We start from the raw sequence: 19,681 nt of genomic DNA, 5'->3' as shown, positions 1-19,681 counted from the left end.
TATTCTACATGTTAATGTAGCATATCAGTTAAAGTTAAGGCCATTCTGATGTCAGGCTCATGGCTGTTGCCAAGGAGGAATTTTCAAGGATTTAGCACTGGCAGCATTATTCTCTCAGCTCTCCCTCTTTTGATAGAAGTTATTTAATCTCCTGTATCAAGATAATTTAGAAGCTATAAAATATTTGTCAAGAGAACAGCCTGAGGAGGCAGGCATCAAAAGAAAATCTTGGCCCAAGACCACTCACGTAACAGTCGACGGAGGTACTGGCAGCTGCCAAACTTCTACTCCGTGGTCTATAAGAAAGAGATAAAAGGAGGCAGCTGGGGCAGTTTCAACTACGAAGGGCCTCCAAGGCCCAGAGAGCTCCCCTCAGTCCAGTCTGTTCCCTCTTGTTCTTCTCAAACTTCTCAGATTCACAGTACTTGCATCATCTTAATACTTCTATACCAACTCACTTAACCTGGCAGCATAACAGAAGATAACAGGGAAGATAAGAAAAAAGCAGAGCACTTCAGGTCATGCAAATAGGCCTCCAAACGCTCTGTTTAACCCAGTGTAAGACATCTGTTGGTAGCTCTGCCCAGCGTACAGCAAGACAAATCAACAAGTGTGACTGGGATCACAAGTAGCTCTTAAGTAAGAAAAGTGGTCACAGGAAGATGCTGGTTACAGAGAAGTCCAAAGTTTTTCATTTCCTACTGACCAAGCTGTGCCCAGAGAGGGTTATATGGATGGGACTTTGCCAGCATGTTCACAGACTGTGATGTGCGCTTCTCAGAGAAGGCCTTTATGGGAGGATGGTCAACCGGCATTACTGTTGGGACCCAAGCCAGATGGTAGGTCAGCACCGCAGTTAACAAAGCAGCAAAGAATCTAGGAAAAAGAATATGACCAAAGTGTTATAATATATCTACATGCACTGGGAAGCATGAAAGCTTTTTATAAAGAAAAAGGGTGTGGGGAAAGCTTACTGATTTTTGTTGATCTGTTCTATCAGAAACGTAAATTCTTTAAGAAAACGTTGGCATAGCTGATTCTTTTCCAGGGTGCTGGACATCATATTAAGCCACACAGGTTCAGCAATCCTTGGAACAGAATATAGGTTCCAGATGGTAACTCTGTTCAAAGAAAATTTAAAAAAAATATGCATTAATATGCGCATTTCAATCTTGCAAATACAGGTAGTCCCTTTCCTCTCCTATGGTTCATTGATTTGTATTTATTTTTTGTATGATCTAGGAGTCTAAACAGACTGGAAGAGTTTTCCAGACACATTAATTACTAGTGTCCCAGAACACTAACCTGTTTAATTCACTGTACCAGTAACTTAATGTCATCATATGACTTACAGGTGTTTTCCCTTTCTTGCATTCCCTCGTGTATTTGTATTCAGAGAAACAATTCAGACAACATTGAGGAGGGATAGAACCCATTCTACTCACTGCAGTGACTGGATTCCACATACTACAGAAACCATCCCAACAAAGCCTTATCTCTCTCTGTCCTGGGCTGCCTGCCTTGGGCCTTTGCCCACTCCTTCCTCCCTTAGGTACCAAAACGGGAGGCTTTGACAGTTACGCTGTTCAGAATCTAGGAGCTGTTCAGCTCTGCTAGGAGCAGACAACTCATCTGCCTGAATACAACAATGAATCCACTCCTCTGCACAGGCATCAGAAGTAGTCAATCCCTGACAAGATCTTACAAGACTTTAAGTGACAGTCCCAAGTACAGGTGAGTGCAACAGAACTACTTTGATTCTGAAAATAAATGAGCTGGTTTTACTGAAGTTCTCTAAAAACACTTACACAACACAGAATATTCATTCACACTAACTTTAAAACTACCTAAGTTACAAGACTCTGCACATTCAGTTGCTTATAACTGAAGTGACAATTAGCTTCAGAGGGGCACGAGAAGAGCTCTTCTTGTAATTCAGAATTCCATAAACTCACCTGAATTCTCCCAGGGCATCCATGACACGGCTGATATAAACCTGCACTCTTTGGCTGGATTCTGCTATTTTTCTACATGAGATCATGGCCTTGATTAAGAGTTAAAGACACAAAACAGCTTCTTAAAGGAGTCACATTCTTCATCTTTTTAAGCTTCATCAACATGTCAAAATAATTAAGATCTAGCCCCAGTGCTACACAGCCACTCAGGACAGCAATAACTGCCAGCCTCCCTCCACCTCACAGGCCAATCCCCAAGACTGGGCATGGGGAGAGAAGAGAACATTGAGTAAGGGGAAGACTGCCACAGCCACTTGCTGTCTCTCTTTGAGTGTATGAAAAGATAGAATGGCATCAGTTCCAGTTTCCAGCAAGTCAAGGAAACATCGTGAAACTCACAGTGAAACACAGTAAGAAGGAAAGAAAAAGAAAAACCACCCATAGTTTAAACCTCTCCATTCTCATTCTGACCAGAAAAGAAACCACACCTCTTTTTTTTTTAGCAAATGCTGAATTCCTGCACTGGGCTCAGGCTCAAGACTACACATGTAAGAAGGGAGGGAAGCCTGAAAAACACACAGCTTTTCCTATTTTTCACCTATTAGATTATAGAATACCTCATTCTGTTTAACAGTTTTCCACATTAAACCAAAAGTATTATGTACCTTTTCTATTGCATATTTGAGCTTGTTCATGTGAGATTCAAAAAGAGGAAAGTGAGAGAAAAAGAAATCCTGGAAGTTTCTCTGTGCTTCTTCTTTTTCAGGCAGAGAAAAGATTATGCTGATTGCAATCTTTTTCCTCCGAACCATAGCAGGATTGGAGCTGCAGGTTTCATCAGCCATACTAAACATTTCTTCAGCAGACCTGTAAGACAAATTTGTTAGGACAGTTACTTATGTATCAAGAGGTAATTTTTCTACCCATACATCTCTAGATAGTGAAAGGTAATTAATTTTTAGGTCACCTTTGACTGACGACATGAGATTTTGCTGTCATTTGTCTCTAAACAGAGGATATGCAACGCTTTATTCAAAGACATACGTTTGCTCAGATAGGAGAAAGACAACCCCCAGTTTCCTACAGCAGTGTGAAAACATTCCTCTGCAACACAGCTACTACAAAATCCCTCCTTCTGGGTTTACTTTTAAAGGAAATTAAGAAGAGGGGACAGACAACACAAAATCATTACCTTTAATGAAGGTAATTTCAGAGCTGTAACTTAAATCCAGCACTCGGGCTCCTGCCCAAGCACTAAGCTGTATGTCTGGATGCTCTTGAGTTTCTACTGCTGCTCATGAGGGAGGTTGGAAAACACACTACCTATGCTGTTCCAGCATTGTCAGATGTATGCTTTAAGGCATTTAACCACGCAAAATAAAAATTTTATTTTAATTGAAATCAAAATGTCACAACTTAGTAATTGCTGTGAAAACACAAACTCAACGCCTACAAATACATGTGTGCCTAAGTTGAAGTTGGGTATACTTCAGTTTAGAATGCTTTGTTTTCTGATAAAAAATCTGAACTACAACTATTTTCCCAAGTTCTGATCATCCTTTTGATAGTCCTGCCAGATTTCTTTCAACAGCTGTGCCACTTCTGAATATTCCATATGGGTTGATACCAAGATCAATATTGCTCAGTAACTTCATTATCAGCCTGACCTATGTATCAAAACATACTTTCACTGAGTTTGCAGAGGACACCAAATTGGGGTAAAATGATCAATACACTGGACAACACTGCTTTGTAATACCCATCCTTAGAGATTTTCCAAGACTCAATTAGAAAACTTCCACAGCAACCTGATCTAAATTCCAAGCTAGCCCTTTGCATGGGCAACTGATTTGGATGATATCCACAGGTCTTATCTCAGCATAAGTTTTTCTGTGATTATACAGAAGGGTGGTAATCCCCTCATCCAGCTCCTCCATGAATACTTGTATTGCAGTGCTGGATACTGATGTTACAGGATTTACAGAAATATTACTTTTACTTGTTTAAATCAATCTAACTGAAAAAAAATCTTTACAAAGTATATTCATTAATGAGTAAAACAGTATGGTCAAAACGTCCTTTGGAAGGAAATTTAATTCGATAATGTCTTTTAATTTACTGAGAAATTATTAGGGGAGAAGGGTAAGAACAGAAACAGAGACATTCAGAACAGCAACCCTTATGGAAATAGCTTGGCTTTGGAGTTTCTTTGTAAGTTAAGACTGCAGTATCAGTGAGTGGTAATTAAAAGCTTGAAGGCTTTTCATATCAGAATTACCTTGAAATGGAGCCTGTGGCATTTATAGATCGCTATGAAGCAATTAACGAGAGGAAAGCCTGAATGCTAAGCATTCATTCTAAGCTCATTCTAAAAATAAGTGGTTTACAGTTTAATTGGTTTGAGAAAGTTAAACATATGAAAGTTTCTCAAAGAAGCATGAGTGCAGGAATACAGGAAAATACACACACAATAAAACCCCAGCAAAAAGCAGCTTGTGGGAAAACAGAGTTCAAGACAAAAACGTAACCTCATTTGAACTTCAGGAACTTGCATGCAGAGACAGAAATTCCCAAGGAAGTTGAGAAAAAAAAACCACGGTCAGTCAGCACTGCAGAACCATCACAAGCTTTTGTACTGCTTCCCAGGAACAGAAATTGAAGAATTTAGGTCTGAGAGAGAAGCCTTTTCAACAAAGCTAATCTAGCTTGCCTGCCAACTGACTACATGGAGTTCCAGCTAGACATCTCATTTTCTTTGAGTTATTGGCCTAAAACATCAGTCAGACTGCAGAATCTTGGCTGTACAAACCAAAGTGCAAACTGCTGTCACTGAAGTATTCAACAAGAACCCTACTGTTTCTCTAGCAATTAATCAGAAAAGAAGTATCTGAAGAGGCTTTTTGGCTTAGAAAGAACACCAACTCAAGAGTAGTTCCAGATAGTGGAAATAATAATGTCCTGTTTCCAGTATCTTTCCTCAGCATAGATTCTCCAATGTGGAAGAAACAGCCTACTTCCTACAGCAAATAAGCAGCCAAAAAAGCGCTAGTATCCTCCAAACAATGTTACTTTTGGAATACTGAGGAAATTTCTATTTGTGAAACTTAAGGCTACTTAAACTGGACTGAAATGATCTTAATTACCCAAAGCATTTTAACCCTTTTTCATGCTCTCAGCCTTATTTCTTTAGGAAACTCAACTTAAAAAAGTACTTCAATTAACTGAAAGCAAAATGTTTACTAGCAACTCAACTGCAAGCATGATTTAGAAAGCATGACTACTACATTAGTACCACTGCATGTTTCTTCATGTTAGCAATGATTCAGTATGGATATTCAGGAAAAAGCTCTAAGTGTTGACGCTAGGGAAAGAAGCCTTTTATAAAAGGGTTTGATTTTGGTTTTCAATGATCATATATTGTAACTGGCAGTTTTTAATCTTCAGTTTTTAGTGAAAACAATGAAGAGGGAGAGAGGCTAAACAGCAGGAGCTTCTTGTAGCTCACCACTAATTCCAGGCTGTCTCTAGGTACAGGTGGATGACTATGTATGAGTAGATAATCAAGAACCATTTACTAATTTGCAACCGACAAGGGAAGAATTTACTTATTAGCTATGAAAGGTCTGCTGCATTCCATGCTTTGTTATGCCACTGAGCTACAAAAGCTAATAAAATTCCAAAACAGAAGCCAAGCTTTTTGATCACAGCTCTTTTTTCTTCCTGTTTTGGCAGAAGTCACATCAGGAACATCCTGTACGAGCCAAGAGAGTCAGCGTGGACTATTACTCCAAAATTTTAGTAACTGCTCACTAGTCAAACTTCAGAGTATAATGTAATTATGGCAGCAGTGCTGTTACAGTCCTTTTCATCTCAACAGGATGCTCTGCTCCTTCAAAAACAGTTTAATTTGCTTTTCAGAATGTGGCTTCGGGCACAGCCTATGCATTCAATAAAAATATGTATATTCCAAGTCAGGCCTTACAGTTTACATTCAGCCAAAACTTGCTCCTTCTTCATATGGACAATCCTATGTAACATGCACAGAACTTAGCCTAAAATGACAGCATTTAATAACTAGGTTTGTCTTTTAAGAGAGAAGAGGCTTAAGATCTATTTAGCTTGTATTACTGACAAACAACTGTTGTAAGAAAGGTGCTGCACTCACCACCTTGGAATAATTCCATTCTCTAAACTGGTTGTCTGACTTCGGAGCCAGCGACGTTGGTAGCTGCTAGAAGATGATGATGAAGAGCTTGGAGATGGAAAAGGAGTGACCAGAAGACTGCTCAGAGATGCTATCAAGAAAGCAAGAAAGACCACATGTAATGAATTACAAAGAGTGATGGCTCAATGTTTTTCTTCGTATTCTAAACTGGGAACAAATTCCCACAAATATTGTTCTTGCTTGCTGATCTTTTTCATAGCACTCACTTGCAGCAGGAAAGGCAATGATTTTGTATTAAATCTTGCTGCCTGAGGACATTATTTTCTTATAACGTCAAATATCTTCCCTTATTCTCATTAAAAGTACTCTATTGTAAGAGGTGTTGCCCTCCCATTACAAAAGACATTTCCTGGTCTCCTTTTCCTATTGAATAGAAATATATCATCTCTTCCCTTGCTCCACTAAAGGCTACAGTCAATTCCTTCTCAGAATTATACATTGTTTCGGAACCCAGAAAGTGATGGCTGGAAGCAAAGAATATCATTACAAATATTCCTGCATTAAAGCTTGGGGCAAAAGTAAAAGGAAAAACATTTAGCAGATCCAAAAAATTTGGATTTACAGGTCATAAGGTGCTTATATTTCTAGTAAATCAGTGCCCCAAAGAATTGTAGCATAATTACAGAAGCAGGCAAATAAGACAGCAGATACCTGACCGAGCAATGCCACTGTCTCTGTCCTCATTTTGTCCTCTGCTAGGCATATCAACAGGCGTGCTGTGTGCTAAAACAAACAGATCAGATCAATAGAAGATATTACATAAGACACCACACTATTTGCCAGCATTAAAAAAAAAGATGTTTAAGTTTAAAGGTCACAAAACAGCAAAATTACATCCTGTACTGTTACTCCAAATAAGCACTATGGTGTGAGTAGAGGTGGCAGCAAACAGTATTCCCATACTACCACATTACTGGAGGAACTTGGTTATTTGCCCCAATCTAAAAACATCTCTAAGAAGCTTAAGAATGTGAAAACAGTCTACATTATCTGAAATCAGGTATGCTTTCAAAGTGAGGGCTGATGGTACCCCCATCTATCACTTGTGATCTTTTTGTGTGTAAGACAAGTTAACATAATGAAATAGTCAAATATGAGGTCCATTAAGCTTCTGATTTATTCCCCAAACAGAGATTTACTACCCACAAAGCTTCACTGTAAGAAACATTCAGCCTAAGTTGTTTTACTTTGAAGTGTTAGTAGTGCAGTCACTCAAATTGTAGAGCATGCAAGATTTGCAAAGGCTGTGAAGAAACTGCATTGGTATTCCAGTTCATAGTTTTGCAATTAACAGCACTAATTAGGCCTGAGATCTACACACCTGCATGGGTCATCGGTACGCCTGTAAAAGGAGACTTTAATTTTCAAAACTTTAAACTACATAAAGAAATTGAAATTGTTAAAAAAAACCCCAACACCTTAAAGCCTCCCAGACTTAGCTGAAGAATTAATTTTGAATGTCTGCCATCAAATTAAAAAGTAGCAAGAAGCACAAGAAGAAAAAGCTGTGCACCAGCAAGACACCTGCACACTAGCAAGAAACCAGCTGCAAGCCAGGAGACATAAGTTCTCTGAGAAACATAAGGGCTAATTTATTGTTAAAAATACTGCATAAAAATACCTTTAAAATTAAACTACAAGAATTAGAAAGAAAATATGACCAAAAAGCAATTAATTTAGCTTTTTTTTGGGAAAAAGACTTTGTAAGTCAGATGCATTTGCTGTCTCACTACTTTAGCCCTTTCTGTTTCTAGAGAGCAATTATGTACATCCTGCAAGAATTCAGAAGGAGCTGGATTTGTGTGTGCATATGGATGGGTCACACTGTGGCTGGCATTCCACACAAACCTGCAAAGAAAGAAGCACTGCGGATGAGCCGGAGGGGACCTCCTTCAGACACACCCTGCAGCAGTTTGCTGCTACACATCTGTAACACACCTAGGAAACAAAAGCAATGTGGAGAAAATGCAATGCAAAAAAAAAAAAAAAAAGAAACAAGAAAAAAACAAAAAAAGAAGGTGATGAACAGGAAAAAACCCACAACAAAAAGAACCAACAGATGGTCTTATGTTGTCAGAAAGACACAGAACCTGGAAATATTTACCTAAATTACTTCCACTGCGACAGGTTCCCAAACCATTCTGATTTGAGCTCAGCTTTCCCAGGCTGGGATCTTGGTTGATGTATTCAAAGCTGTCTTGTAAGCTAAAGAGGAAAAACCCAGTGTTCCTTAAGAATGTTATCAGCAGGCATTACTAGCTTGAGAATTAGGCTCATTTTATGGAAAAGGCTGAATACTACAATCAAACTGAAGGATCAGTAGTTTTTCTGAAACTGTAAGGAAATAGACATTCGCTTCCTCTTTGAATTGTTGGTTTTGTATGTCACATTTGGGATTCAGCTAGTTTGGGATTCAGTGTCATTTGACCATTTTTAGGACAAGAAAAAAGGGAATAGATAAGAAATGGAGTATCTTCTGGTGTTACTGGAAGAAGTTGAATACAGGGACACAAAGCTTTCTCAACATATACCTCTTCTTTAGTCTTCTGGTAGCAGAAGGAGATAGAAGCTTTCTCCAAAGCACCTAGCGCCTGATGTTTATTGCATACCCTGGACAAATATCTCTCATAGAGATTCTATTTTTTAAGAACTTGGGTGGCCTGGCAGGGATCTGTCAAGATAATTCTTCTCCATAGCTACTATTTTAATTTTCTACTAGTCTTTTCCACTTTAAGTCAGTATCAGAACCAGTAACAGAAGGACTACAAGAGGAGAAAGACGGAAAGACATCAGCATTGGATAGGGAAGAAAAAATAAAAATCAAACATGTTCTTACTTATTGTTGCTTCCAGTGAAGCTTCCTACCCTGGCTGAGAAGACTTTACTTATCATCAGCTGTGGGGGAGAGCTGAAAGGATAAACAGTCATTTCAGTGAGTCATCAATACAAAGTGCCTGACAAAAGCGTGCATCACAGAAAAGGACACTCACCGTATATAGTGGATTTTCAAGGTGGAGCCTTTGTAACTCATTGCCACTGAGCCAAACATCATTTCTCCCAGCATGTTGACGTCAGAGGCTGGTCTGGTGTACTACACAGAGAAAAGAATGGGAAGAGAAAAGTCAGTAATAACTTGGCATACTATTTTAACTTAATGTAGTGCCACAGTGCTACATTTTAAATGGAGAATCCAAACAAGTTCTGGTTTTCCATGCACACTATGGTATTGTGCAGTTCTAACACACTGAGTGCAAGTACAAACAAGTACAGCTGCAAGATATATTCTGTTTTGCTCACTTAGCAGGGGGAGCATTGTTACCCTTGTTCCAGTGGGATCTCCAAAGACAAGAAAAAGAAAAAGGAAAAAAGATCCATTGCATTTCCAAGACACAGCTGTGTTAAACAATATCTGCATATAACACTGATGAAACTTGTGTTTCACAGGACTAGGTTCTGTGGTCTGGATCTGCAAGCATTAAACTGCTTTCCGTATTCAAATGAGTAAATTCTCCTTCCCTGCCCTTTTGAATGTTTCCTGGAAACATTCTGATTAGGAAATAATTTTTGAAGACTGTGTTTTTTAGTATAACCAGACAACTTATTTTGTTTTAAAACCTGATTATCAATTACAAATATGGAGAGAAGTCTGTTAATCCTGAAGGAAATAAAAATATATTTAACCAGATGGTAAGTTTTCTACCTTAATCTATACATGCTTCATGTTACATTTTCTATTTGAAGTGTTTATGCTTTCACTGAGAGGCAGTCAGAGTATTAGACAGACGAAAGATTCTTAACATACCATGTTCAACAGCTTCATCAGAACTGACCTCAATTTTTTCAAAACAAGAACAGAGGATGGTATAGTGCTTTTTATGACCTTCATGAATAATAATAATAATGCTATTTAATCTTTTGTAACTCTTTCAAAGACAAGACCAGGATAGACCAAAAAGTTAAGCTGTGCTCATGTGTTCTTAGTCTACAACACTTGAAAGACAGGGCAGGTATCACAAGGTTCAGATTAACTTGTAATATACTAGAAGTATCAGTAGTCATTCAAAATATGTAATTTAAGGCTTTTGTATATAAGCTTCTTCAGCAAAATGGATAAATGCAAGCAAAGAAAGCAGTGAACATTACCTGATATTTCGGTATCTGCTCTTTGATATTTTGCATACAGCTTACTGAAGGACCGTGGGAAGAAATATTGTTGTTCCCATTGCTTGCTTGGCAGTTCTTGGCAGAAGTCTTTACAGCAGCATCCTCTGCCATTTTCTGTGTCAAAACAGAATAGGATGAACACAATTAAATCAAACATGATGACCCATCTGTAAACGTATCACAATGAGATTTCTCTTAAACTACAGGTAAGCAACAGAAATAAAAAACCTCTTTTTTGTTCAAAAGAGATGTACCAGTTTTAAAAGATTTTTTGAAAAGGCCAGTATCAGAGAAAGCATATAAGTACTCTCACATTTACAGTGTTGTACAAGCTTTCATAGTATCATACAGAGTAATTAGTCAAATTTCCACTGGAAGATCATTCCCCAACTGTTATGAATTGCTCTGTGTAAATTTGCCAAAGTTTATGTAAACAAAATCTCAACTTATGGGTTGCTTACAAACTAATTTCAGTAATCATTTGCACAGCTAATCACTCAAATTGCACGTAACTTTTGCTCACCAGTTTATGAACAGATTTCTTAAACAGAACACCCAGCAAAAACAAGGGATGAATAATACATCAATTGGTAAAATTACCAGGTTAGAAAATCTGTTTGCCAAACTTGTAAAGGAGTTGTGTACCAAAAAGCAAGCAAATGAATGCTGAAATCCAGATGACTAATTCAAAGTTTATTCTCAAGTCACTCTGTTTTAATAATAACCTAGAACTGATCAGAAAAGTGTAAAGGAAGTCTCAGAAAGCTATCGATTACATTAATGCAATTTGTATGTGTTTAGGACAAGCTGTATTTCATTTATTAGGATTTGCTTAATACAGTTTTCTTGAACAAAACCCAATGAGCTTTTTGTTTTCTTTAATGACTGGGGTTTTTTTCTTGTCCAAATTTGAATGTTTGTTATGTGTCACTTACTTGAGGGGCCACGCTATTTCAAATATACCTATATGAAGAGAACAAAACTGTAACCTTGCAGCAATACAAACTGCTTAGAAAGTCTTAGAAAACTTATCTGACTCTTAAATTTTTAACATATTTAAGAAATTCAAAAGTCCTCAAAGAACATAATGATACATAATCATTCATTCATCTGGTACACATTAGAATGAAGTGTATTTAGAAGTCTCATTTTTAACCAGCATGGTTCACCTCACTGGAAATGTGCATTCTCAGAGATCAGCTAGGATCTGGGTTTTTTTTTTTAATGTCAACATGGTACATGTAGACAGTTAAAAACACAAGCAGGCAAAAAGAAATAGCAATAACCTCAATACTAGTAAAACACAGCTATATCCAAGTTTACATTACATATGTTGGGTTCAGCAAGATGAATAGTAAATGGAAATAAAACTAGAACACAGTAACTGATTTTAAGACGAACACTTGGGATCCTACAGTGCAGCAACTGCACTAAGTTTTAGAATACTCAGGTCACCATGACAAGATGATGAAATGGACAAAGAGAAGCCAAGAAGATTGGAATAGTTGATTTGGTTGTTTGTTTTTTTTTTTTTTTAAAGTTGAGTTTAAACTTCAGTGATATTGTAGCTCCTTTACCAACCAAAAAATGAGCATACTAGTACATTAAAAGAAATAAACCTAGACTTCTATGTTATCCTTTATTCATACTCCTTTTATGGACTTCTTCCTGGCACAGTATTAATGTTGAGCTATTGGCAAAGAAAAGCCTAATAAAGTGGTCTGATACTTTGGAGGTTAGATCAAGCACATTGAAAAGAAATGCAGCATATTAAACAAACATTTGGTTAAGCAGAACACAGACCTGCTAGTTCCCCCAGGTAAGTTCACTACATAGTTTAAAGACAAACAAGGTATATGAATATTCAGTGTGAATAATCTTTACTGTATTTCAGGAAAATAGATAAGTGTGCAATACACACACACACACACACTTCTGTCTTTTGTTTTAAAAAGACTGAGCTTGAGAGCAATTTTGCCTTACCTTTAATCAAGTTTCAGTCTTGCTGCTTGATAACATACCAAACAAACAAAATCACTTTTAATATCTATGTGTTTGTGTGCCTTTTGGCACAATCTTTTGGCTGTTTTAGAAAGGTACCTAGATTAGTGCCTGTCTAGAAAACAGATTATAGCTTGTATCACGTTATGAGAGAGGTTTTATCTGGTTTATGTCAGCGTTACATAGGGTTTCTGATAGAACATTTCGCAGTTAACTTAAAGTATGAAAGCAAGTGGAATAGTTTGAGTATTTAAAATGAAGACAAAAATATATCTCTTCGTTGTTTTCTTTATTTTAAACCAACTTTAAGATACAAAGTAACAACCTTGACTTGGCAGAAAAAGGAGGGGGGAAGCAAGATTAACAGACCAGCCTGACCCATTTACCCTCTTAAGTAGATGATTAATTGTCAGCTGATGATGCTCATTGGTCTCACTGATTTGGCACAATGGCATATTTGCAGTGTGACTGAAATAGAGGTTGCTCGGTTTAAAGTGTCTTCATAAGTAATTTCTACCATTCACAACTATTGCATAGAGCTAGTGATTCTACAATAGACCACACTAGTGTGACAGGCTGAAGCTGCTGGTTCTAACAATGGCTTCAAAGTAAAACACAAAAATTTAAATAATCCAATGTAAGAAAGAAACACAGAGCTAAAAAAAAAATTACCCACCCCACAAAGTGACCATAAACCAGAAAATCCTATTATTTTGCTTGTCTTAAAATCACCTAAGTTTGCTGGAAGCATTACTGCACTATTTGTGTGCCTGGAGAGCAGCACAAAGAATTTGCATCTTGGCAGTATCTACTCTTGCCTCTATATGTGTCACCAAAACCTACATGGCCATATATTGCCATGCATCAGTCTTAGACATTACAGCCTGGTTAACCAACATGGAGTTGTTTTAATTCACATAAAGCAAACAACTTGACTAATCCAAACACCAAGGAAGACAAGCACATTTAGCGACTGCAAGACATCAGTGGACTGCAGAACAAAAAGCAGTCCCAGACTATATTAAAAAGGAAATACTCTGTTTTAAGGGCTATAAATTGCTTTGCTTGATAGTAAATCAGTTCCAAGTTGTTAAGCTTCAATACCATATTCATGTTATAAACAACAAATACCAGATAGGTGTTCATAGGCTTTTTGGAATCTAACACACTCTTGTTGCAGCTATCACAGAATTGAGATCAACTGAACGATCACAGGTAAGATTAAGAAGTTCATACTGTCATATTAAAATTCTTGCTTTTGGGAAGGGAAACAGAAGAGCAGTAGGACAAAAGCAAAATTAGTATTTCATCATACCTGGACCACAGCTTCATCGATTTTGCGGACTGCTTTGGAATCGAATAAGACCTGTCTGCCTCTCCTCTCGCAGTCTTGGTAAACTATGAGGCGGATTTCATTCAAGTCAAACTCTGAAGAGGACCAGCTGCAGATTATAAACACAAGAAGTTAAAATAGCATGCTTACTTTGCAGGCTTGGTTAAGTGAAGAAACAGGTATTCAGTAAATACATTTTTTTTTTTTACTCAGCATTTACAAGAATCCGGCTGCAATCACAGCCTGTGACCAACACACAGGCAGGCACACCCAGACTAATTTTCATCCAACCTTCCTTCAAAATTTTCTAGAAAGGGAGTACAAAACTCATCTCAGCAAACTGTTCCAAGGCTACTCTTAAATTTACTCCCTTCTCTGCACACAGTCTGGATCATCCTTATTGCAAGGCACGTGTACTACTGCAATTCTCTCTGCAGCAATAAAGCACAATGAATTACCGTCCTACTTACTTTCACAAGCTCAAGGTTTACACTCTCCCTTATCCTTCTCTCCTCTAAGCACAAACCCAATTCCTTTTGACATAGTCCATCAATGTAAGTTACAGGAATTAAAGTTTGGAAAATTGTAACAGATTCATCTCAGAGAACTCAGAGATAGGCCACAGCACACGACTTGCCTCCTTGTGATACCACAGGAGGCAAAGAAATACAACTGACCACCACTGTGATGGCAAAAGACTTTATTTTGTAATTCCAAAAGGAGTTGGTCTACACATCAGAGCACAGAGGTTTGCTTCACCTCAGGTTCAGCTTTTCATTTTATGTGGCTGACAAGCTGAAATTCATGGAAAAAACCCTACTATTGCATAAAGAAGTGCCACACACCACCCGTGCTCAGTCATATTGCCTCATGCCTGACCTGGATGGAACACATCTAGGGGGTAAGAGTACAACTGTTATTAATAGCTGTTGATTTAACATTGCACAACAGATTTCAGTCAAGGCCATACTGATCTTCCATCCAAAAGGATGTTTCATTAGGTATTTTCCCAAACTATACCCTACTGAGAAGGAAGGTAGCAAATTGAGGGAAGAGCATAAAAAATTGTACACAGCTGAAAGACAAGACTTTCTGAAGCTACGGCTTTTATTCCACACACTGTTAACAGCCATAAATCAATAGTGAAGTAAACACCATCAACTGCTGCTAGAGTCAGTAAGGTAACCATGGGCAACTGCTTTAGGAGTGCACTCAGAAATTTAAAATCCTTGTAAGTACAGCTAGCTTAATTTCTTCTTTGTACTTTGCATTTCAGAGATCAACTCCCCTTTCTATGTAGCTAGAAAGAAAACTAAGCCTAAATATGCACCTTTCTTAAAGCTTAAAGACCTCAATCTGTAAGGTTTCATTCTGTTTTTAACTATCTTAGGTACCTGTACACATCAAAGCCAGATCATGGAACGATGCTAAAGGCTGCTTTGCCACCAACAGTGAGGAAACTTGTTGATGCGTTTGTAACACATTGACCCCAAAATGCTAGGAGTGCCAGGCAGATTTGTTTTTAATTCTTCCCTTTCCAAGGGAATCACAGCATTAAGTTAACCTGCATGAGATCAGACCAGATACCATTACTGATAGTTGCTCAACAAAGATCCTACACACGTCACATACACAGAGCGCTGAAACTACACCATCTGCTTTACAAGTCTGTTACTAGTTTCTCAGCCCACTGCCTGTGCAATGCTATTACAAAATCCAGTTTTACAGCATGCAGTCAGAGCCATCAATGGACTTCACTCCAGTCTGCCGCGTGAATCTGATGTTCTTCAATACCAGCTACTCCGACACCTACAGAGCTACCTATTTACTTACACGCTGTCTGCAACAGACACCACCTGAACTATGCTGCTTTCTTAAAAAGGCAGCAGGTCTTCCCTCCTCCTAATAACAAAGAAAAGGTACGTTTCTATGGCCTTTATTTAAATTGTATGCAAGAGAAAAGCCTTTGTATCTCCAGGACTAGCACAGCAGGATCTGTAGTTCAGATCACAGAACTGCAAGTCTAAACAGGGAAAGATTCATTTCAGGCACAGACTGAGCTAATCCAGCCTTGCATATGCCCACCAATGCTAAAAGCATGTTCAATACTTGCACTGTATGAATTCAGGATTCTCTATGAACAGGTGAATTCCCACATTCTACACTAAAGCAAATTTCATGTTGTTTGTGTGGTGCCAACTTCTGTGTAAGATGTGAGCTGGGTTTTATAACTAATGCTGAGGTAGAAGCCAATGTAGCAGTCTGCTGAGGTGCCATTTCCACATGGCATGCTAGAATTAAAGATTGCAGCAATCTTTCAAAGCTTCAGACTCAGTACCAGCCAGCAACAAGCTAAGAAGTTACATTAAACCAATCCTACAGAGCTTTACATGGCTAATAGACCAAATCTATGGAAGTTACTTCAGATAATGCTTCTTACAGGGCTAATGAAATATCAAACTTAAGTTTAAAGTAAGTCATTACTTTCAGGCTTTGAATTACCCAGAACACAGATGCAGTTGCTGCAGCAGTCCCAACCATTTGAGAAGAGGTCCATCATACCAAAATTTCATCTGATAAGATCAAGTGTATCTACACACAAGTTACACAGACACATAAACCCAGAGCCTCTTCCACGTGGAACCTAACACCAGGCCCAAGACTAGTCAGATGACCAGGATGTTTTTCCTCATCATAAAAGCTGATGAGCAGACTGCTTACAATACTTCCACCCTTTATTAAGTCATCTTATGTAACATAAAGCCCCCAAAACAGGGACAGCAGGAGCATTCAGTCATCTAAAGGCAGAGTGCTGAAGAATACAGACAGTACACGGACTCATTAGTCAGCTCTGTCTTCATACGTGTAAAAACCAACACCCCAAACTCTGTATCAAGCTTTTATCTTAATTAGCAATGTTGAAAGCCACTGAACTTTGTATCTTTTTCACCTGTAGCTTTTGATGGAGAGGTAAAATTCTCTTCACGTGAAACACCAGTTCATGAAAAAAAACACACCTCTTCGCATTCTACAGTTTAACACTCCTTTAGATGTTAGAAAGTAATAGCCTAAGGGTTTGACTACAAAAACCCCTTTCATTCTTCCATCAGTTGTTTCTAAAAAGTAAGATCAAATTACCTCAAATAGGCAACAGAAATATTCTAGCATGTTTCTTCATAAGGAGAAAAGGCTCCATGCTCACAGGCAACCTATATGTACAGAAATTCACCTTGCCAATTATTTGTTAATCCACTAACCAATTTCAACCACCACGTTTGACCAAAGGATATGTATTTCTATCCTCCAATAATAATAGTGAAGGAGCTAACATTATTTCATGTTGTGGCCTTGGAGGTGGAGGTAAGAGAGCCTGTTATCTTTAAGGTAAGAAATCCTCACGATGCGTTTGCAGGGAATAGGTAGAAGGTGGGGAAAGAGAAGATTCTAAAAGTATTATATGAAAAGCTTGCACCAGAATTTTCCAATGACACCAAGCTGTGTGGTGTGGTTGACACAATGGGGGGAAAGGATGCCATCCAGAGGGACCTTGATAAGTGGGCCTATGCGTACCACATGGAGTTCAACAAGGCCAAGTGCAAGGTCCTGCACATGGGTTGGGGCAATCCCAGGCATAACAACAGGCTGGGCAGAGAGCAGATTGAGAGCAGCCCTGAGAAAGGCTTCGGAGCACTGACTGATGTACAGCTCAACATGAATTGGCAATGTGCACTTGTAGACCAGAAAGCCCACCGTATCCTGAACTGCACCAAAAACAATGTGACCAGGAGGTCAAGGCAGTGATTCTGCCCCTCTACTCCACTCTACACTTGGGAGTCCAGCTCTAGGATCCCAGAAAGACATGGATCTGCTGGAGTGATTCCAGAGGAGGGCCACAAAGATGACCAAGGGGCTGGAACACCTCTCCTGTGAGAACAGGCTGAGAGAGTAGAGCTTGTTTAGCCTGGAGAAGGCAGCTCTGGGGAGACCTTATTGCACCCTTCCAGTACCTGCTCCCTCCTTGGCAGTGTTCAAGGCCAGGTCAGATGGGACTTTGGGCACCCTGGTCTAGTGGAAGGTATTCCTGCTGATGTTGGGGGTTGGAGCTAGATAATCTTTATGTCCCTTCCAACCCAAACTGTGATTATTAGAATGATTTTTCTATTTTTCATTGACAGTTTTATAACAAAATTATTAATTCTTCTACTTTCAGACTTGAAAGCAAGCCCTCACCACACTTACAAAAAGCCCATTATTTTCCAGCTGCACCACCTTATGAAATTCTAAGTCTACTCCATGCCCAATTATAACAAATATAAATGTTTATTCATATCAGAAGCGTCCTTTTAGTCCTTCACCACTGCTCCTGACGCTCTACTTCATGTCTCAAGACACAGTTGTTTTCCTTATACTTCCAGGGTAAAATCTAAACTGGCACATTGTTGATGTTTTCCTTTTTCTTTGTTACTGTCTAAACCAGCTTACCCAACCATATGTAAGGACTGAAGAAGTTACACAAGTTAGACAATCAGTTTTGCATGTGTGACTACTGCTCTAAATGCTATTTCAGATAACTCTATGTAAATTCACAAGGTAAGCTTCGTATTTCTTATGTTTGGCAAGAATAAGTGGGCTACAATCACTACTTCTGGAGAGCAACTGTTGCTTCTTTCAGTCAGCTTAAAAAAACATTCAAAAGTAAGGTTTGCTAAACACTACCTGAAACAGCATTTGCTTTGGTCCTGTTTATATAAAACTTTCTCATTCTGCTCACACAAGAAAGACCCTACCCATTCAATTCCCGTTTAAGAGCTACTTCATAAATAGAATGATAAAAGATCTGTTCCAAAGAAATACTTAAGTGACTTCTAAAAGAGATGTTACAAATAAAATGAAGTTCTAGTAGGAGTTTTTCTGCATCAACATCTTGCATGACAAAACAGGTTTCTGATAACATTAAACCCTAAAAAGGTAAGGAAGTAAGAAGACTGACAGCTAACCCAAATGTTCCACTTTGGCTTAAAAGCAATGCATTATGCCAGGTCCTGCATACTCTTAAAAAAATAGCGGAATTCATGTGAGCTTGTGCAGATGCTTGTATTTCAGATTAAATGTGGCTATATTAACTAAATATAACAATTTCTTATTTGACCACAAAAATAAAAGCCCCACATATTCTTTGTCTTCTTTTTCTTAACTATGTGACCATTCCTACTACTCACATCTGCTCTGCCAATTGCTGGACCCTTCTGTAAACTAATCAAGTTCTTCGCAGCAGCAGCAGAAGTCTGTCCCAGGATATAACAGTGGACCAGAAGTACAGCTAGAAAAAAGGTGGGGATAGAACCTCCACCTCTTGGTGGCAGCCTGAGTTATACTAACTTACTTCTTCCACGGAGCTATATACCTTTAGGAAAAGACACAAAGAAAACGTTCCTTACACATTACAAATAAGTATTGAGGGTAGTTACAATGTTAATTGAGTTCTCTTGTTCCCAAGTCAGTCTTCTGCTTGTTTGTAGAACTGACCTGACTCCCTAAGGGGAGCCAGCTCCAGAAAGAATGGAAGAGGCCACAGCCAGTACAAGAGGAAAAAGGAGAAGAGTATGATGCCAGAAAGCAAAGGAAGAAGCGGCAATGTGATTACCCCCTTCAGTATCAGCAGCATGTTCGAGGTGTTCTGCTTACATAGCCTTGCCTCACCTTCCCGAGTGGATCTTTCTTGCACGTGGAAGATGCTAGAACTAATAAACATCTTAATGCCAAAATAAATATAATCAAGCTATCTACATTCATACAACAGGAAAACCAGGTCTACTAAAGATACTGAAACACTGCGGACAATGCTTTTTCCTGGTTTTGTTCAAGTTTGCTTTAATTTCTCTTAAATTGGCATATAAACTACTTTCCACTGGCTTGTTCAACATTTATTCCATTACAGATAGGAGACATGGAGGTAAGATCTCTCTTACTTAGGGAAAGCAGACTCATTTGTTTCTGGAAAAA

General features: G+C 38.5%; 1 protein-coding gene across 1 annotated transcript in view; it reads right to left on the bottom strand.

Moving 5' to 3' along the window:
• The window catches only part of FNIP2 (folliculin interacting protein 2), a gene marked incomplete at its 5' end in the record, with an annotated part of 48,014 nt that overhangs the window by 11,877 nt on the left and 16,456 nt on the right, over positions 1-19,681 (bottom strand). Inside the window, 12 exons of the mRNA XM_084263489.1 lie at positions 707-876; positions 975-1,121; positions 1,956-2,044; positions 2,621-2,822; positions 6,121-6,250; positions 6,832-6,903; positions 8,029-8,118; positions 8,285-8,385; positions 9,017-9,088; positions 9,171-9,271; positions 10,324-10,458; positions 13,661-13,787. Coding sequence (XP_084119615.1) covers positions 707-876; positions 975-1,121; positions 1,956-2,044; positions 2,621-2,822; positions 6,121-6,250; positions 6,832-6,903; positions 8,029-8,118; positions 8,285-8,385; positions 9,017-9,088; positions 9,171-9,271; positions 10,324-10,458; positions 13,661-13,787 — 1,436 coding nt within the window. The remainder of the gene's footprint in view (positions 1-706; positions 877-974; positions 1,122-1,955; positions 2,045-2,620; positions 2,823-6,120; positions 6,251-6,831; positions 6,904-8,028; positions 8,119-8,284; positions 8,386-9,016; positions 9,089-9,170; positions 9,272-10,323; positions 10,459-13,660; positions 13,788-19,681) is intronic.

Source organism: Gallinula chloropus, assembly GCF_964237585.1.
Source record: "Gallinula chloropus genome assembly, chromosome: 4".
NCBI lineage: Eukaryota > Metazoa > Chordata > Aves > Gruiformes > Rallidae > Gallinula > Gallinula chloropus.
This window is presented reverse-complemented; position numbering and strand designations above follow the sequence as displayed.